This window comes from Herpailurus yagouaroundi, unplaced genomic scaffold (genome assembly GCF_014898765.1).
Source record: "Herpailurus yagouaroundi ecotype Mexico unplaced genomic scaffold, PumYag 67793, whole genome shotgun sequence".
Classification (NCBI taxonomy): Eukaryota; Metazoa; Chordata; class Mammalia; order Carnivora; family Felidae; genus Herpailurus; species Herpailurus yagouaroundi.
This window is the reverse complement of record NW_024420586.1, coordinates 25047961-25060369: the sequence shown is the minus strand read 5'-3', so window position 1 is coordinate 25060369 and position 12409 is coordinate 25047961. Positions and strand designations below refer to the sequence as shown.

The 12409-nt window shown below is 52.3% G+C and overlaps 1 protein-coding gene across 2 annotated transcripts; it reads right to left on the bottom strand.

Moving 5' to 3' along the window:
* Positions 1-1775: 1775 nt before the first annotated feature.
* On the bottom strand, positions 1776-9228 carry WDR13 (WD repeat domain 13). Of its 2 annotated transcripts, XM_040468684.1 has the most exons (10): positions 9091-9227; positions 8668-8747; positions 7736-7976; positions 6964-7073; positions 6714-6844; positions 5508-5815; positions 4476-4656; positions 4232-4373; positions 2430-2548; positions 1776-2042 (listed from the first exon to the last, which is right to left on the bottom strand). In XM_040468684.1, the coding sequence occupies exons 2-10, from the start codon at positions 8706-8708 to the stop codon at positions 1858-1860; spliced, it is 1458 nt and encodes a 485-aa protein (XP_040324618.1). In that variant the 5' UTR covers positions 8709-8747; positions 9091-9227; the 3' UTR covers positions 1776-1857. The 2 variants fall into 2 exon arrangements, with proteins under 2 accessions (XP_040324618.1, XP_040324619.1); XM_040468685.1 differs by lacking the exon at positions 2430-2548 and having other exon boundaries at positions 1886-2042; positions 9091-9228.
* Between the last annotated feature and the right edge of the window lie 3181 nt (positions 9229-12409).

Here is a 12409-nt window from a genome sequence, read left to right as displayed (position 1 = left end):
GTCCTCCCAGCAAACCCTGGGGTCTGAGCGGTCTTGGGGACACCCAACACAGATACACGAACTTCATCATGAACAGTCCAACTCTCTGATGTCCTTACCTCATCACCATTTATCTTAAAGTCAGATGGAAGCACCAGGTAGAAATGCTTCTGGCTGCAAGTAACCACACTGTCAAATAACAGTGTCTTGAGTACACAGGTTATTTTCCTCCTTCAAGGTTGCTAGTGTTAGTTCAGTAGCTCACTTACGTCGAGCCAGGTTAGAGTGCCTGTGGCTCTGCGGACTGACCCTGAGGTCTCAAGGTGGTGGCCACAGTTCCGACTGATGCATCTGGATGTGGTGGCCTCTGCAGCTGGAAGGGCTCAGCCGGAGCAAGAGCCCCCCCACCTTGGCATTTCCGGCAACTTTGACATTTCCGGGTGACTCAGGTCATTGACCAGGGCTTTCGTTCTCTAGCCCCCACCTTGTTTATACCCCAGGCTTTCTCTCTTCAGTCAGGTCAGGGCCCCCCTCAAATTTGAACACCACTTTACAGACTTTCAGCTGTTTCAGGCCTTGGATTTGGGACCTGGGTGGGCGTGGAAAGAGCTTGGGGTGGTCTGGAGTTGCTCTGGGGATGCAGAGAATCTCCGTCCCCTCCCTCCCCCAGCAGGAGACACTAGCTCCGCCTGTTTGTGGGGAACAAGCGTCAGGGGAGCCGGGAGCCTCAGCCTTCCCGGGGAGGCAGCAGAGCCCTGCAGACTCACATGAAACCCCTGTGGTAGAAGCCAACGTTTCTCACCTCAATTCCCCACTGCCACTATCCTGGCACAAGTCCTCATCACTGCTCACCTCGGCTACCGCAGGGCCTCCGGACTGATCCGCTTGCTTCCACCCTTGCCCCCACCTCCAAGTCTTCACAGCACCCAGAGGGGTCCTCACACAACCAAATTGGAGCGTGTCCCTCCCCTGCTCAAACCAGTGACTCACCTCTTACTCAGAAAAAGCCTAAGTCAGGGTGCCTGCGTGGCTCAGTAGGTTAAGTGTCTGACTTCTGGCTCAGGTCATGATCTCACGATTTGGGAGTTCGAACCCCACATTGGGCTCTCTGCTGTCAGCACAGAGCCTGGAGTCTGCTTCGGATCCCCTCCCCCCCCCCCCAAAAACAGACATTAAAAAAAGAAAAAGCCCAAGTCTTCACTGTGGCCATAAAGCCTCATCTACCACATTGTGGTCCAGCCACACCAGCCTCTTCAGTGATCCTTCTGGCACACTCCAGCCTCTGCCTTTGCATTGCCTTTTCCTCTCTGCCTAGAATGTTCTCTCCCACACACCATGGCTCCCTCTCACTTCATTCAGGTCTTTAAATTTCACCACCTTCCCTGATCACAGCACCAAAAAGAGCACAACATCTCACTCTTGTGCCTTGGCCTCCTGTCCTTTCTTTTCCCTCACAGCACTGATCCTGAGCTGACCTGGGATATATTTTTGTCTATTATCTACCTGCGCTAGAACGTAAGCCCCACGAAGGCAGGGATTTCTGTCTGTTGAGGTTACAGCTACACCCCCAGTGCCTACAACAGTTCCCAGTGCACGGTAGGTGCTCGATGTTTGTCTACAGCAGGACTGTGTAAAACGTTTAAGGTGGCGCCTAGGACACGGCAGGCATTCAATAAATGGTTGCTAACTGAATGAAGAAATCAGTGCATGAATGCGGAAGTGAACACCATTCCAACTTGGGTCCTACAGATTCCCTTTTGCCCGATCCCAACCCCAGCAGACCTGGGAGCCAGCCATCGACACAACCACAGAAACTTTATTTACAAACACAAGGCAGGAAGTGGACGGGGAGGTGGACACAGCAGGGCCGGAAGCCACCTACTTCTGCTCCCGCCTCCAGACGATGACCATGCCACTGGCGTCGCTGGAAGCCAGCAGGCTCTCATCACAGTTGAAGCTGACGTCCAGCACAGGTGCGCTGTGGCCCTGCAGCTTGTTGACAGCGGCCTTGGCTGCTCGCTCCACATCAAAGAAGTGCACACACATGTCCTCGCTGCCCGTCACTGCCCGGACAAGAGGGAGAGGCCCTCAGGAGATGTTGCAGGAGGAAGCGGGGTGCCCAGGGTGTGAAGCCCCAGTGTGGTGTGGGGAGGTGTGGGGAGGTGTGGGAGGGACCGTCCCTAGACAGGGGTCACCTGGCTGTTTTAGTCCTGCGTCCAGACTGTGAGGTCTCTGAGCTGTTTGGGGGTGGGGGGTGCTGTGTCTCATGCCGTGAGGATTCTAAGCTGTTTAGGGGTCTTCATTCAAAGTGGAAGCTGCTGGGATGGGAGAGTTCTCAAGGCCCAGAAAGTCTGGGCACCTGGGGATTGTGAGATCTGAGCCAGATCGGCAGCAGCTCTGGTCCCTGCCCCTCCCTGGCCCCCCATATGCCCCGACCCTGGGGAACTCACCCACACAGGCCCCCTGGCGGAAGGACATGAGGGGACAGAAGATGCTGCGAACAGGGTGTGAGCCCTGCTCGATGGGGAAGCTTCTCTTCAGCTGCAGGGTCCCCTCGTTGTCTACCACCCTGAGGGGAGGGTTAGAGCAGCTCAGGGCGTGGAACCTCAGCTCTGGATGGCAATGCATGGTGGGGAGGGGGGCCCGTCTGTGCCCCTGCGCCCGAGTTCTTCTCAAGGTTCACACAATCCAGTTTTGAGATGACCGTGTATACCTACCTACGAAGCATGGGCTGCTGTGTGAGCTCGTGACAGTTTGGAAACTACCTGTTGGTGTAGACGGGGAGCCGCTGCAGTGTGTTGTTCACTGGTTTCTCTTTCTAGGGGTTTCTAAGAGATCCTGGTGTTAAGACAGGCACAGAGAGGAAGGGGCTGACCACACTAGATATCCCTGCACTGCAGAATACGACAAGGCCATTCAAAAGAATGAACCGACAGCACTGTAGGTGACTTGGGGGCATTTCCACAGCATCATCTGGTGAGAAAAGTGAGCAGTGGAAAAGGATGTAGGAGCCGCTCCTGTAAAACAATGACCCTCCCCCGGAAACGTGTGGATGGGTGTGCACACCTAGAATTACAGGGGAGAGAACAAAATATAGGAAGGTACTTCCAGAGTTGTTATCAGGCTCTACCACAGCAAGTGGCAGGAAGGAGGAGGACGGAAGGGAGGGGATGGGGGAAATAGCCAAAAACTTGGGAGTATACCTAAATTAAGAACTATAGGGGCTCCTGGGTGTCTCCGTCGGTTAAGCATCCAACTCGTGGTTTTGGTTCAGGTCATGATCTCATAGTTCGTGAGCCTGAGCCCCAAGTCATGGTCTGCGCTGACAGTGCAGAGGCTGCTTGGGATTCTCTCTCTCCCCTCTCTCTCTGCCCCTACCCCACTTGCTCTCTCTCTCTCAAAAATAAATAAATAAACAAAAAATATATAGATATGCGTGTGTGTGTGTGTTAATTTTTTTAAAAGAGTAGAAAAATAAAACAATAAACTAAAAGCATCCTGTTGGGCAGTGGTTTTCGGACATCACTGGACAGCACTTGGGGAACTTTTCAATGTACCAATGCCCAGTCCTGCCCCAGAGCTTCTGGAATCAATGGCCTGGAGTGGGGCCTGGCCAGGATTTTGTGAAGCCCTTCAGGTCATTCCAGCATGGGCTGCAAACTGCATTTGGGTAACATGTCATACATCAGCAGGGATGGTAAACTCCTCCACTCAAAAAAATAAAAAAAAAAATTAAAAAAGATGGGGCACCTGGGTGGCTCAGTCGGTTAAGCGTCCGACTTTGGCTCAGATCAAGATCTTACAGTTTGTGGGTTTGACACAATCAAAAAAGAAGGAAGGAAGGAAGGAAGGAAGGAAGGAAGGAAGGAAGGAAGGAAGGAAGGAAGGAGAACAGACCTCTGCTTTCAGGGGGGCCCAGTCTATGCTATGCCTCACGTTGGTCATCTGTGAAATGAACGCGATGACAGCACCTTCCTCACAGGGCTGTTGTGGATTAAATGAAGTGGTACATATGAGGTGCTCCAACAGGGCCTGGTGCCAGCAACTGCCACGTAAGCACCAGCGACTTCTGCCATTGCTACTACCATCGCTATCATCATTATTGTAAGGAGACCGGGCTTCTCCACTCACTGAACTTAACCTGATGGAGGAGACAGGCTTTTGGGTCCTACGAGGAGACGGTGCTCCCATCCCGGGCTGATGGAGGCAGTGGGCCCTGCATCTCCAGGCAGCCCAGACAGGGAAGACCCACCTATAGAGCAGCAGCTTGTTGAGGCAAGCGTTGATGAGTAGCGAGGGGTCCCGGGCCTCTCGGCTGACCCAGGAGCGGGCGGAGATGCTGGTCACAGGGCTACCCTCGTGCACCACCAGACGCTTGGCTTTGGTCAGTTTCCCTGTAATAGCGGAGGGAGGGGAGGCAAAGGTGAGGGTGAGGGCCCCTGCACTGGGCCGAGGGGGAGTGCGAATACCCGGATGCAGGCCTGGGACCTGCCTACCTGTGGCCATGTCAAAAAGGAAGGAGAAAACACTGCCGCGGTCATCTCCTGCCCAGAGTAGCCGGCCAGGGGCATCAAAGGACAGAGCAAGAACCCGGCCCGTCAGCTTGCTGGAGCCACCCTTCACTTTCTTGCCCGTGGAGATGTTCATAACGTGCACGTTGTGCTTGGCATTCCCCACCTGTGGGTGACATCTGCGTGCTGTCATCCTGCTCTCAGCCAGTCCCTCCTCGAGTCTGACCATAATGGAGCCACTGTGGATGGGACCAGCTGGTTCCTACTGGACTCTAACCCCAGTGGGGCTGTGGCAGGTAGACTAAAAGGCGACCCAGGCCTGTGATCCTTCAGAGCCAGCCCCTCTTGCAACCTAACCAGGATAGACAGCTGCTCCCGGACTAAGGGGGTCTCAGACCCATAATGCTGCCCCTGAGGCAGCACCCCCTGTGACAGGCAAACCACAGGGCCGTCCTAGGCTGGTAATAATAGCCGGTCTGCTTCCTGCCTGGTCCTTGCTGGACACTTGCCCACACTGGGGCTGGTGCAGCAGAAAGGATCCCAGTACACAAGCTCATGCGGCCGGTCCCCTCTAGGCCCCTCAGGGCCAGGCCAGATTTTCACTCCCTTCCCCCACCCTCTAACTCTCCATCCTGGGGTCGGACCGCAGGATGACCCTGCCACTGAGAGTGGCAGGACCGCTGCCACTGAGAGACCAGCCTTCTGACTAGTCACCCTGATCCCCAGCCAACAGCCCCTGCACTTGGAAAATGGCAGCACTGCTGTTGACAGGACCGAAAGGGCTACCAGAGCTGGGACTCAGCCTCCTGACCAGTCCCCACTGGAGTCTACATTAGCAAGGTCACCCCAAGCCAAGAACCGCATCCCCATTCTGACTCATTTCCCTCTGAGTCTGACCACAGGGGGACTCTGGTGATGGACTGGAGGGGACCGCCCTGACCCTCAGACAGATTCCCTGGGACAGCTCTCCCGGCCCAGCATCCCCGCCCTCAGTGAGTGGACACCCTGGGGCCTGACCACAGTGAGGTTGTTGTTGACCGGCTGGAAGGTGCAGCAGAGCAATTCGGCGCCATCGGGGTCAGGAATCTCCCGGATGCAGCGGCCGTCTTCAGAGGCCCAGATGCGCATGGTAGCATCGAGTGAGGTGGACACAAGGATGTCGTTGGAGAGGGACCAGGCGAAGTCAGAGACACCGCGGGTGTGGCCCCGCAGTACACGGAGCACGGTGGGCGGGGCAGGCACCAGCTGGCACAGTGAGATGCTGCCGTCGAGGGAACAGCAGGCCAGGCGGTGCCGGTCATCATTGGCGAAGCGCACTCTTGGCACTGCAATGCAAAGGAGCCGTTCGTGGGACTCAGCACACTCACCAGGTGCTTTCATTTACATAAGGCTCTGACGTGTGGGCCAGGGGCCCGGACCCACCACGCCAAGGACAATGGCCTCAGCAAAGGGCTTTCCTTGGCTGGGGAAGGGAGTTGGAACCCCAGAAGGCCCTTTTCCAAAAGCCCCCTACACCTCAGCAAGCACTTTACAATTACCAAGGTCTCGGCAGTTTGCAAAACCCGTGCGGCCTTTTGCAAGGAGATTTCTCTGTAAAGGTTCTGAACTCTTCCAAGCAACTCACAACCCCAGAAGCCTTCTGCAAAGTCCTCTTTTAAGCTGCTGAGCCCTTTTATGGTAGATAAAATACCTGAGAGTTTGCACAGAGCTTTACTTTGCAGAGAGCTTTTATGTTTGCAGAAAGTGTTTTTATTTTAAGATTTTTAAAATAATCTTGGGTGGGGGAAAGGGGGAAATGGGTGATGGGCATTGAGGAGGGCACTTGGGATGAGCAGTGGGTGTTGTATTTAAGCGATGAATCACAGGCATCTACCCCCAAAACCAAGAACACACTGTATACACTAGGCTCACTCGGCTGGCCCCTGTATGGACCTATATGGTAACACTGTATGTCAGCCAACTTGACAATAAATTATATCCCAAAAAAAAAAAAAATAGTAATCTCTGTACCCAATGTGGGACCCAAACCCACAACCCTGAGATCAAGAGTCGTATGCTCCATCGATTGAGCCAGCCAGGCACCCCCGCAAAAAGCTTTATGGATCGCAATTCCTCCTTCGGAGGTGGGCCAGAGACTTTGCATTCCAGAAACAGATGCACTGAATAGTTGTCACAGTTTAGGCAAATGCATGGTGATGCGACCCGCTACCGGAGCTGGCTTACCTGCCTCATCCACGTGCTGGTCGAAGACATGGTACATGCCCGCAAAAGCATAGTTCTCACTCAGTGATGTGTCCCCAGCCATGGCTCGACTGGCTTCTGCTGCTGATGTAGGTACTACGCTGCCAGGGGGCCTGGGCCCCAATGGGAGTGGGAGATAATGTAAGGTGCCTGTTAGCATCCAGTCTGCTGTTGCCCCATGGCCCTCCCCCCCTCCACAAAGCCCCAGCTCACAGCTGCCCCTGGGGCGTACCTATCCTCATAGACAGCACGGTTCATCTGTGCCTGCAGCTGGTAGGAGCCTCGGCTGACAGAACGGCGGTGCCCACGAGCCCCCAGGGCCCGAGGATCATCCTCAAAGTCCTGCAAACAGAGGGTCATGGTGGGCACATCTTAAAAGAAGCCCCCAGGAACTTATGGGGTCTGGGGTCTTGAAAATATGCCTAGAACCAGATCCCTTCTCACCCTAGCCACTGCCACCACCATCGCTTGGACTACTGTGGTGGCTTCTGTGCTGTTCTCCTGCTTGCCCCCTTCCCCTACTCAGTGGATACTCCATAAATGTTCTGTGAAGAAAGAATGAACACTTTCCCCCAAAAAACACTCAGCTCAGTCTCTTGCTTCATTCAAATCTCAGCTCAACTGTCACCTCCTTGGAGAAGACTTTCCTGATCATCCCCATCAAAAACAGCTTCCCTCTGTCCTTCACACCAGTCTCATTTTATCCCCCAAGTCTGCTTTATTTTTCCATCTTAGCACTCCTCACTATAAGCCACGTTAATTATTGAACTTGTTTATCTGATTTGGTATGCCTATTGCACTATTTATCCTGTTTATTGCCCATCTATCAACCTGCTTATCTTGTTTATTGTCTGTTTACTGACTTTAGATGATCTCTTTTTGCTCTATGGTCATCCAAGAGCCTAGAACAGTGCCTTGCACATAGCAGGTGCTTGACAAGTCTGCTGAGTGAATGTATATGGAGGTAGGTGGTATTTATGGCAGGAGCATGGGGTGGAGCTCACCTCCATGCGGTCAAGGGTAGTTCGGCTGCTGCGGACGATGCTGTTGCTATAGGCACGAGCACTGCCTGGCTCGGAGAGGGGCCCGTATCGCTGGCCCAGCAGCTGCCCACGCAGCCTCAGGTACTGCCGACGCAGTGCCGGGGGGTGCCCAGCCTTGGCATTCTCCCGCAGTAGCTGGCTGCGCCGACGGATATACTGTGTCCGAAACTGTGGAAACGTTGGTGTGCGGTACGCGTTGTACCTATGATGGCAGGAGGCAGGATGGGCAGCAGGCACAGGACAGAGGGACTCAATCAGCTCAAGGGACAGGGAAAGAGAATGAGGTGTGTGGCAGTGAGAGGTCAGGATGGCAAGTGATCAGCAGCGGTGATGGGGGTCCCTCTGGTGCTGTGAGGAGGGTGGGTCTACAGTAATAAAGGGCATGATGACGAGGTCAGTGTGGGGGCAATGGAGGCCGTCTGAAGCTTTGTTGGATTTGGGATGTGGTGACCGAGTCAGTGTAGACAACAACACGGGTCAGGATGACATGGTGATGGGGGTTAGTGTGGGGCAACGGTGGAGGTCAGTATGGGATGGTGATGGGGTCAGACTGGGGAAGTGATGATGGTAAGAGAAGTCTGCGGGGGGAGGGGGCAATGGTGGGGAACAGGATGTCACTAGCCTGAGCTCCAACACCCCCTCCCAAAGGCTCTGGAAGCACAGCCTCTTGACGCATGCCCACATCTGACCGCACTTTCCAAGCATGCTCTTTACGACCCTCCGGCCAGCTCTTCTCTCTGCGGGCAAGCCCCCACACCCTGCTACTGCGCATGCTCACCTCCGGCACGCCCACGCAGCCGCATAAGGCAAGTTCTCCGCCCAGCCTCACTTATCGCCATTGCGCATGCACCCCAGTAACTTCCGTTCCCATGGGCTTCGACCCCACGCCTCACCTCGCGTCTACTGCTAAGACCTGCTGCCACACCGCGGCCATTCCCCGGCCTCCTCTTCCGGCCTGTCCGCCCGCGGGAGCCTGCAGGACAAGGTCCTGGAATGTCAGCGTTTCAAGTGAAAGGACTTAGTTCCTCCCCTTCTGCCAGACGACCGTTGCCATAGACACTTAGTCCCTCTACGCCGGGACGTCGCGAAGTAGCACCCGGCAGTTAGCATGGTCATCACCCCAGCCCTGCCCTCCCCGGGCAGCTCCCGGAAGATTCACACCAGCGATTCAGATCTGATCCCGCCCCTCCCCGGTCGCCATAGCGACGCCCCACCCCCGGTCTAGCAATCCTTGGCATTCTCCATCCATCTTCTTGCCCCCCGCCCCCCGCCTTCCCTTTTTGGGTTCAAGAGCAGGGCCCGGGATCAGAGACCACCTCCGGGGCTGCCTCCGGCTCTTGAGGCCCCCGGGGCGGCCCTGAGACCAGTGTCACCCTTTTCTTCTGTCTCTCTTCTCCCTGTCTCAGGCTTCAGGCAAGATGGCCGCCCACTGCCAGGAAGAGCTGTCAAGCGCAGAGCGAATGGATAGCAATCCTTCGCAGGGCGTGGGAGAACCACGCAGGCGCACTAAGGGACAGCCGCTTCCGGCACAGGATGGAGGCTCCACCCCTCAAGTTCTGTCCTCCGTAGGTCCGTAATGACGTTTTTGGTATACCCAAGAATAATGTTCAGGGGCCAGAGAGTGCGAATCATTCAGTAAAAATTAGAAATACGACTTTCCTTTGAAAGCGTGGTATAAGCTGCTTTTTTAGCATCACAATCTTGGCCAAACAAGATTTGACGCAGAGAATCAAAAATAAGCACACATGCAGAGGCTCCTAGGATGTTCTTCAGTTCTTAAAGTGACTGATAGGCCTCCAGACAACCCTGGGATGAGTAGTCTGTTCTGTAGTGGGGATTGGGGAGTGGGCTTGGATAGTCCCAGGAAACTTGGTCTGGGTCTGAGCCTTCAAAGACAGAAGACATTACTTACTGTACTTAAGGCACAACAAAATTTGGATCCCAGGAGACTATCTGAACCATCCTTATTTCAACTCATAACAGGAAGTTGCAACTCTTAATTATTCACCTTTTTTAAAAAAAGGAACCTCTATAGGGGTGCCTAGGTGGCTCAGTCGGTTAAGCCTTCGACTTGGGCTCAGGTCACGATCTCACGGTCTGTGAGTTCGAGGCCCTCCGCCCCCGTCGGGCTTTGTGCTGACAGCTCAGAGGCTGGAACCTGCTTCAGATTCTGTGTCTCCCCTTCTCTCTGCCCCTCCCATGCTCATGCTCTGTCTCTCTGTTTCTCAATAATAAATAAACGTTAAAAAAATTTTTTTAAAGTAACCTCTATGTCCAACGTGGGGCTCGAACTCACCACCCCGAGATGGAGTCACTAGCTCTACCACTGACTGAGTCTGTCAGGTGCCCCTCTATTCATCTTAATGTGGTCAGGATTAACAGAATTTACAAAATTGAAATACATACTACCTTCCTATTGGATCTTAACATCCATCCACTGCTAGAATTCTCAAAAACTTTTTTCACTTTTGCACTATTTTTTGTATTTATTGCACAAATACAATAATCTGAACAGTTTTAAAGCCACCTGAAATAAGGAGCACATCCAAAACACGTATTGCCTTTTGTGTGTCCTAACAAAAATAGACGACTCTGTTTTGTATCCATACAGTACCTCCCTTGTCCATGTAACTAATCTATGGGTGTCTTTTCAGGATGTTAAATACCCTTCTATTTGATGGTTGGTAAAGAATAAACTATTTTTACTGCATAAACATGTAACCACTAACACTTATTGGATAATGTGCTGGAAACATGGTGATTTACAAGTATTAATCCATTTAATCCTAAAAACTGAATGTTGTGGGACCCATTACTATCCCCATTTTACAGATGAGGAAAGCTGAAGCCCAGGGAGTTCAAGTTCATTTTATTGAACTAGTCTCCTATTTGTGACCAGCATTGGCTTTATTTCCAAATTTTTTTCTTGCTATAAAGGATGCTATGATCACTGCCTTTCCCGTTTGCACCTTGATCCTCCTTGGACTGAGCCCCACCCCTTTGTACCACCACTCAGCCTCCAAAGAAACATGGTGGGGGGATAAAGTACAGGAAAGTCAGAGATGCCAGCAAGATTTACTGTCTTACTGCTGGAATTGACTCTTTTGTTGCAGTTTTTATATGTCAAAAAGTTTCAAAATTATTATTTTTTAATTTTTTAATGTTTATTTTTGAGACAGAGACAGAGTACAAGCGGGGGGAGGGGCAGAGAGACAGGGAGACACAGAATCTGAAGCAGATTCCAGTCTCTGAGCTGTCAGCACAGAGCCCATTGTGGGGCTCGGACCCACCGACCATGAGATCATGACCCGAGCTGAAGTCAGATGCCCAACCGACTAAGCCACCCAGGCGCCCCTCAAAAATTATTTTTTTAAGTTTACTTATTAGGACGGAAAAAGAGAAAACGAGTGGGGGAGGGACAGGGAGAGAATCCCAAGCAGACTCCACACTGTCAATGCAGAGCCTGATGCAGGGCTTGATCTCACAAACCATGGGATCATGACCTGAGTCAAAATCAAGAGCTGGATGCTTAACCAACTGAGCCACCCAGGCGCCATTCAAAAATTATTTGTAAAACTTCATCGCTATAAGGCGATTAAGATATTAGATAAAACAACCTAATGACAGGGTCGGTGTAAGAAGGAATTCGTTATTAATGCATAGAAAGTGTTCACAACATCTGTTGCAGGAACGTTTGCTGGTATTCTGAGAAGTAGTACAGTACTTTCAGAAGGTGGTGTAACCTGGCTGCTGCCGCCAGGTCTGCTGACCAGGAGCTGTGGTCTTTGGGCAAGTCATTCAAACCCTTTGTGACTCAGTATCCTCATCTGAAAAAAAACCAACCTGTCTCATAGGGTTATTGTGAGGACTAAATGAGTTAGCTGGCTTGCACTAGCATCTGGAAAATAGAAAATACCCACTAAATGTTGACTAATGTTAGTTGTCTTAGAACCTTTTCCTAATAATGGATCCACTTGCCAGAGGTAATTCTGGTACAGAAATAATGTGAATTAACCACCACAGCCACCTGTTGCATTTGTTGTGTGCTTTGTGTTTTTTTTTTTTCTTTCAAATTTTGCTTTTAAAAGGTGTACACACCCTCACTGGATTAAAAAGGGGTTTTGAACAAGCTGGTGACAGAAGGCACTTTCAGTATGCTGGGACTTATAAACTTGCAGGATTTATCTGCATGAATGGCAGGCAGGTCCCTGGGTGGGCAAAGGAGGGTCTGGGTGAATAGGAAAAGGGATACATAGGGCAGGGAGAGAAAAGGGGCCTTCAGAGGCAGAATGCAGCTACAAGTGGGAGGCTGACAAAGCGTCAGTGGCAGCGGAGTTTGGGGAAGATGAGGATGAGATAAATGTGTAATCATCCCGCTCGGGCTAGCTCCATGTGTGGAGTCTCACACACTTTCTAATAAGTTCCCAGTAAAAAGCCAGGACAAAAATCCCCAGCGGTTACCTAGTCAGGACCCCTCTCGCTCTTGAGAGCTTTGTACTTTCCCTCAATAAACTCTATGGCTCTGCTCGCTCTCTGTTGTCATCCATCTGTGAGATTCATCCTTCGATTCCCTGAGACAAGGACCAGTGTCCCTCCCACCCTCCGGTAACATTTTGGTGCCGAGACCCTGGGACC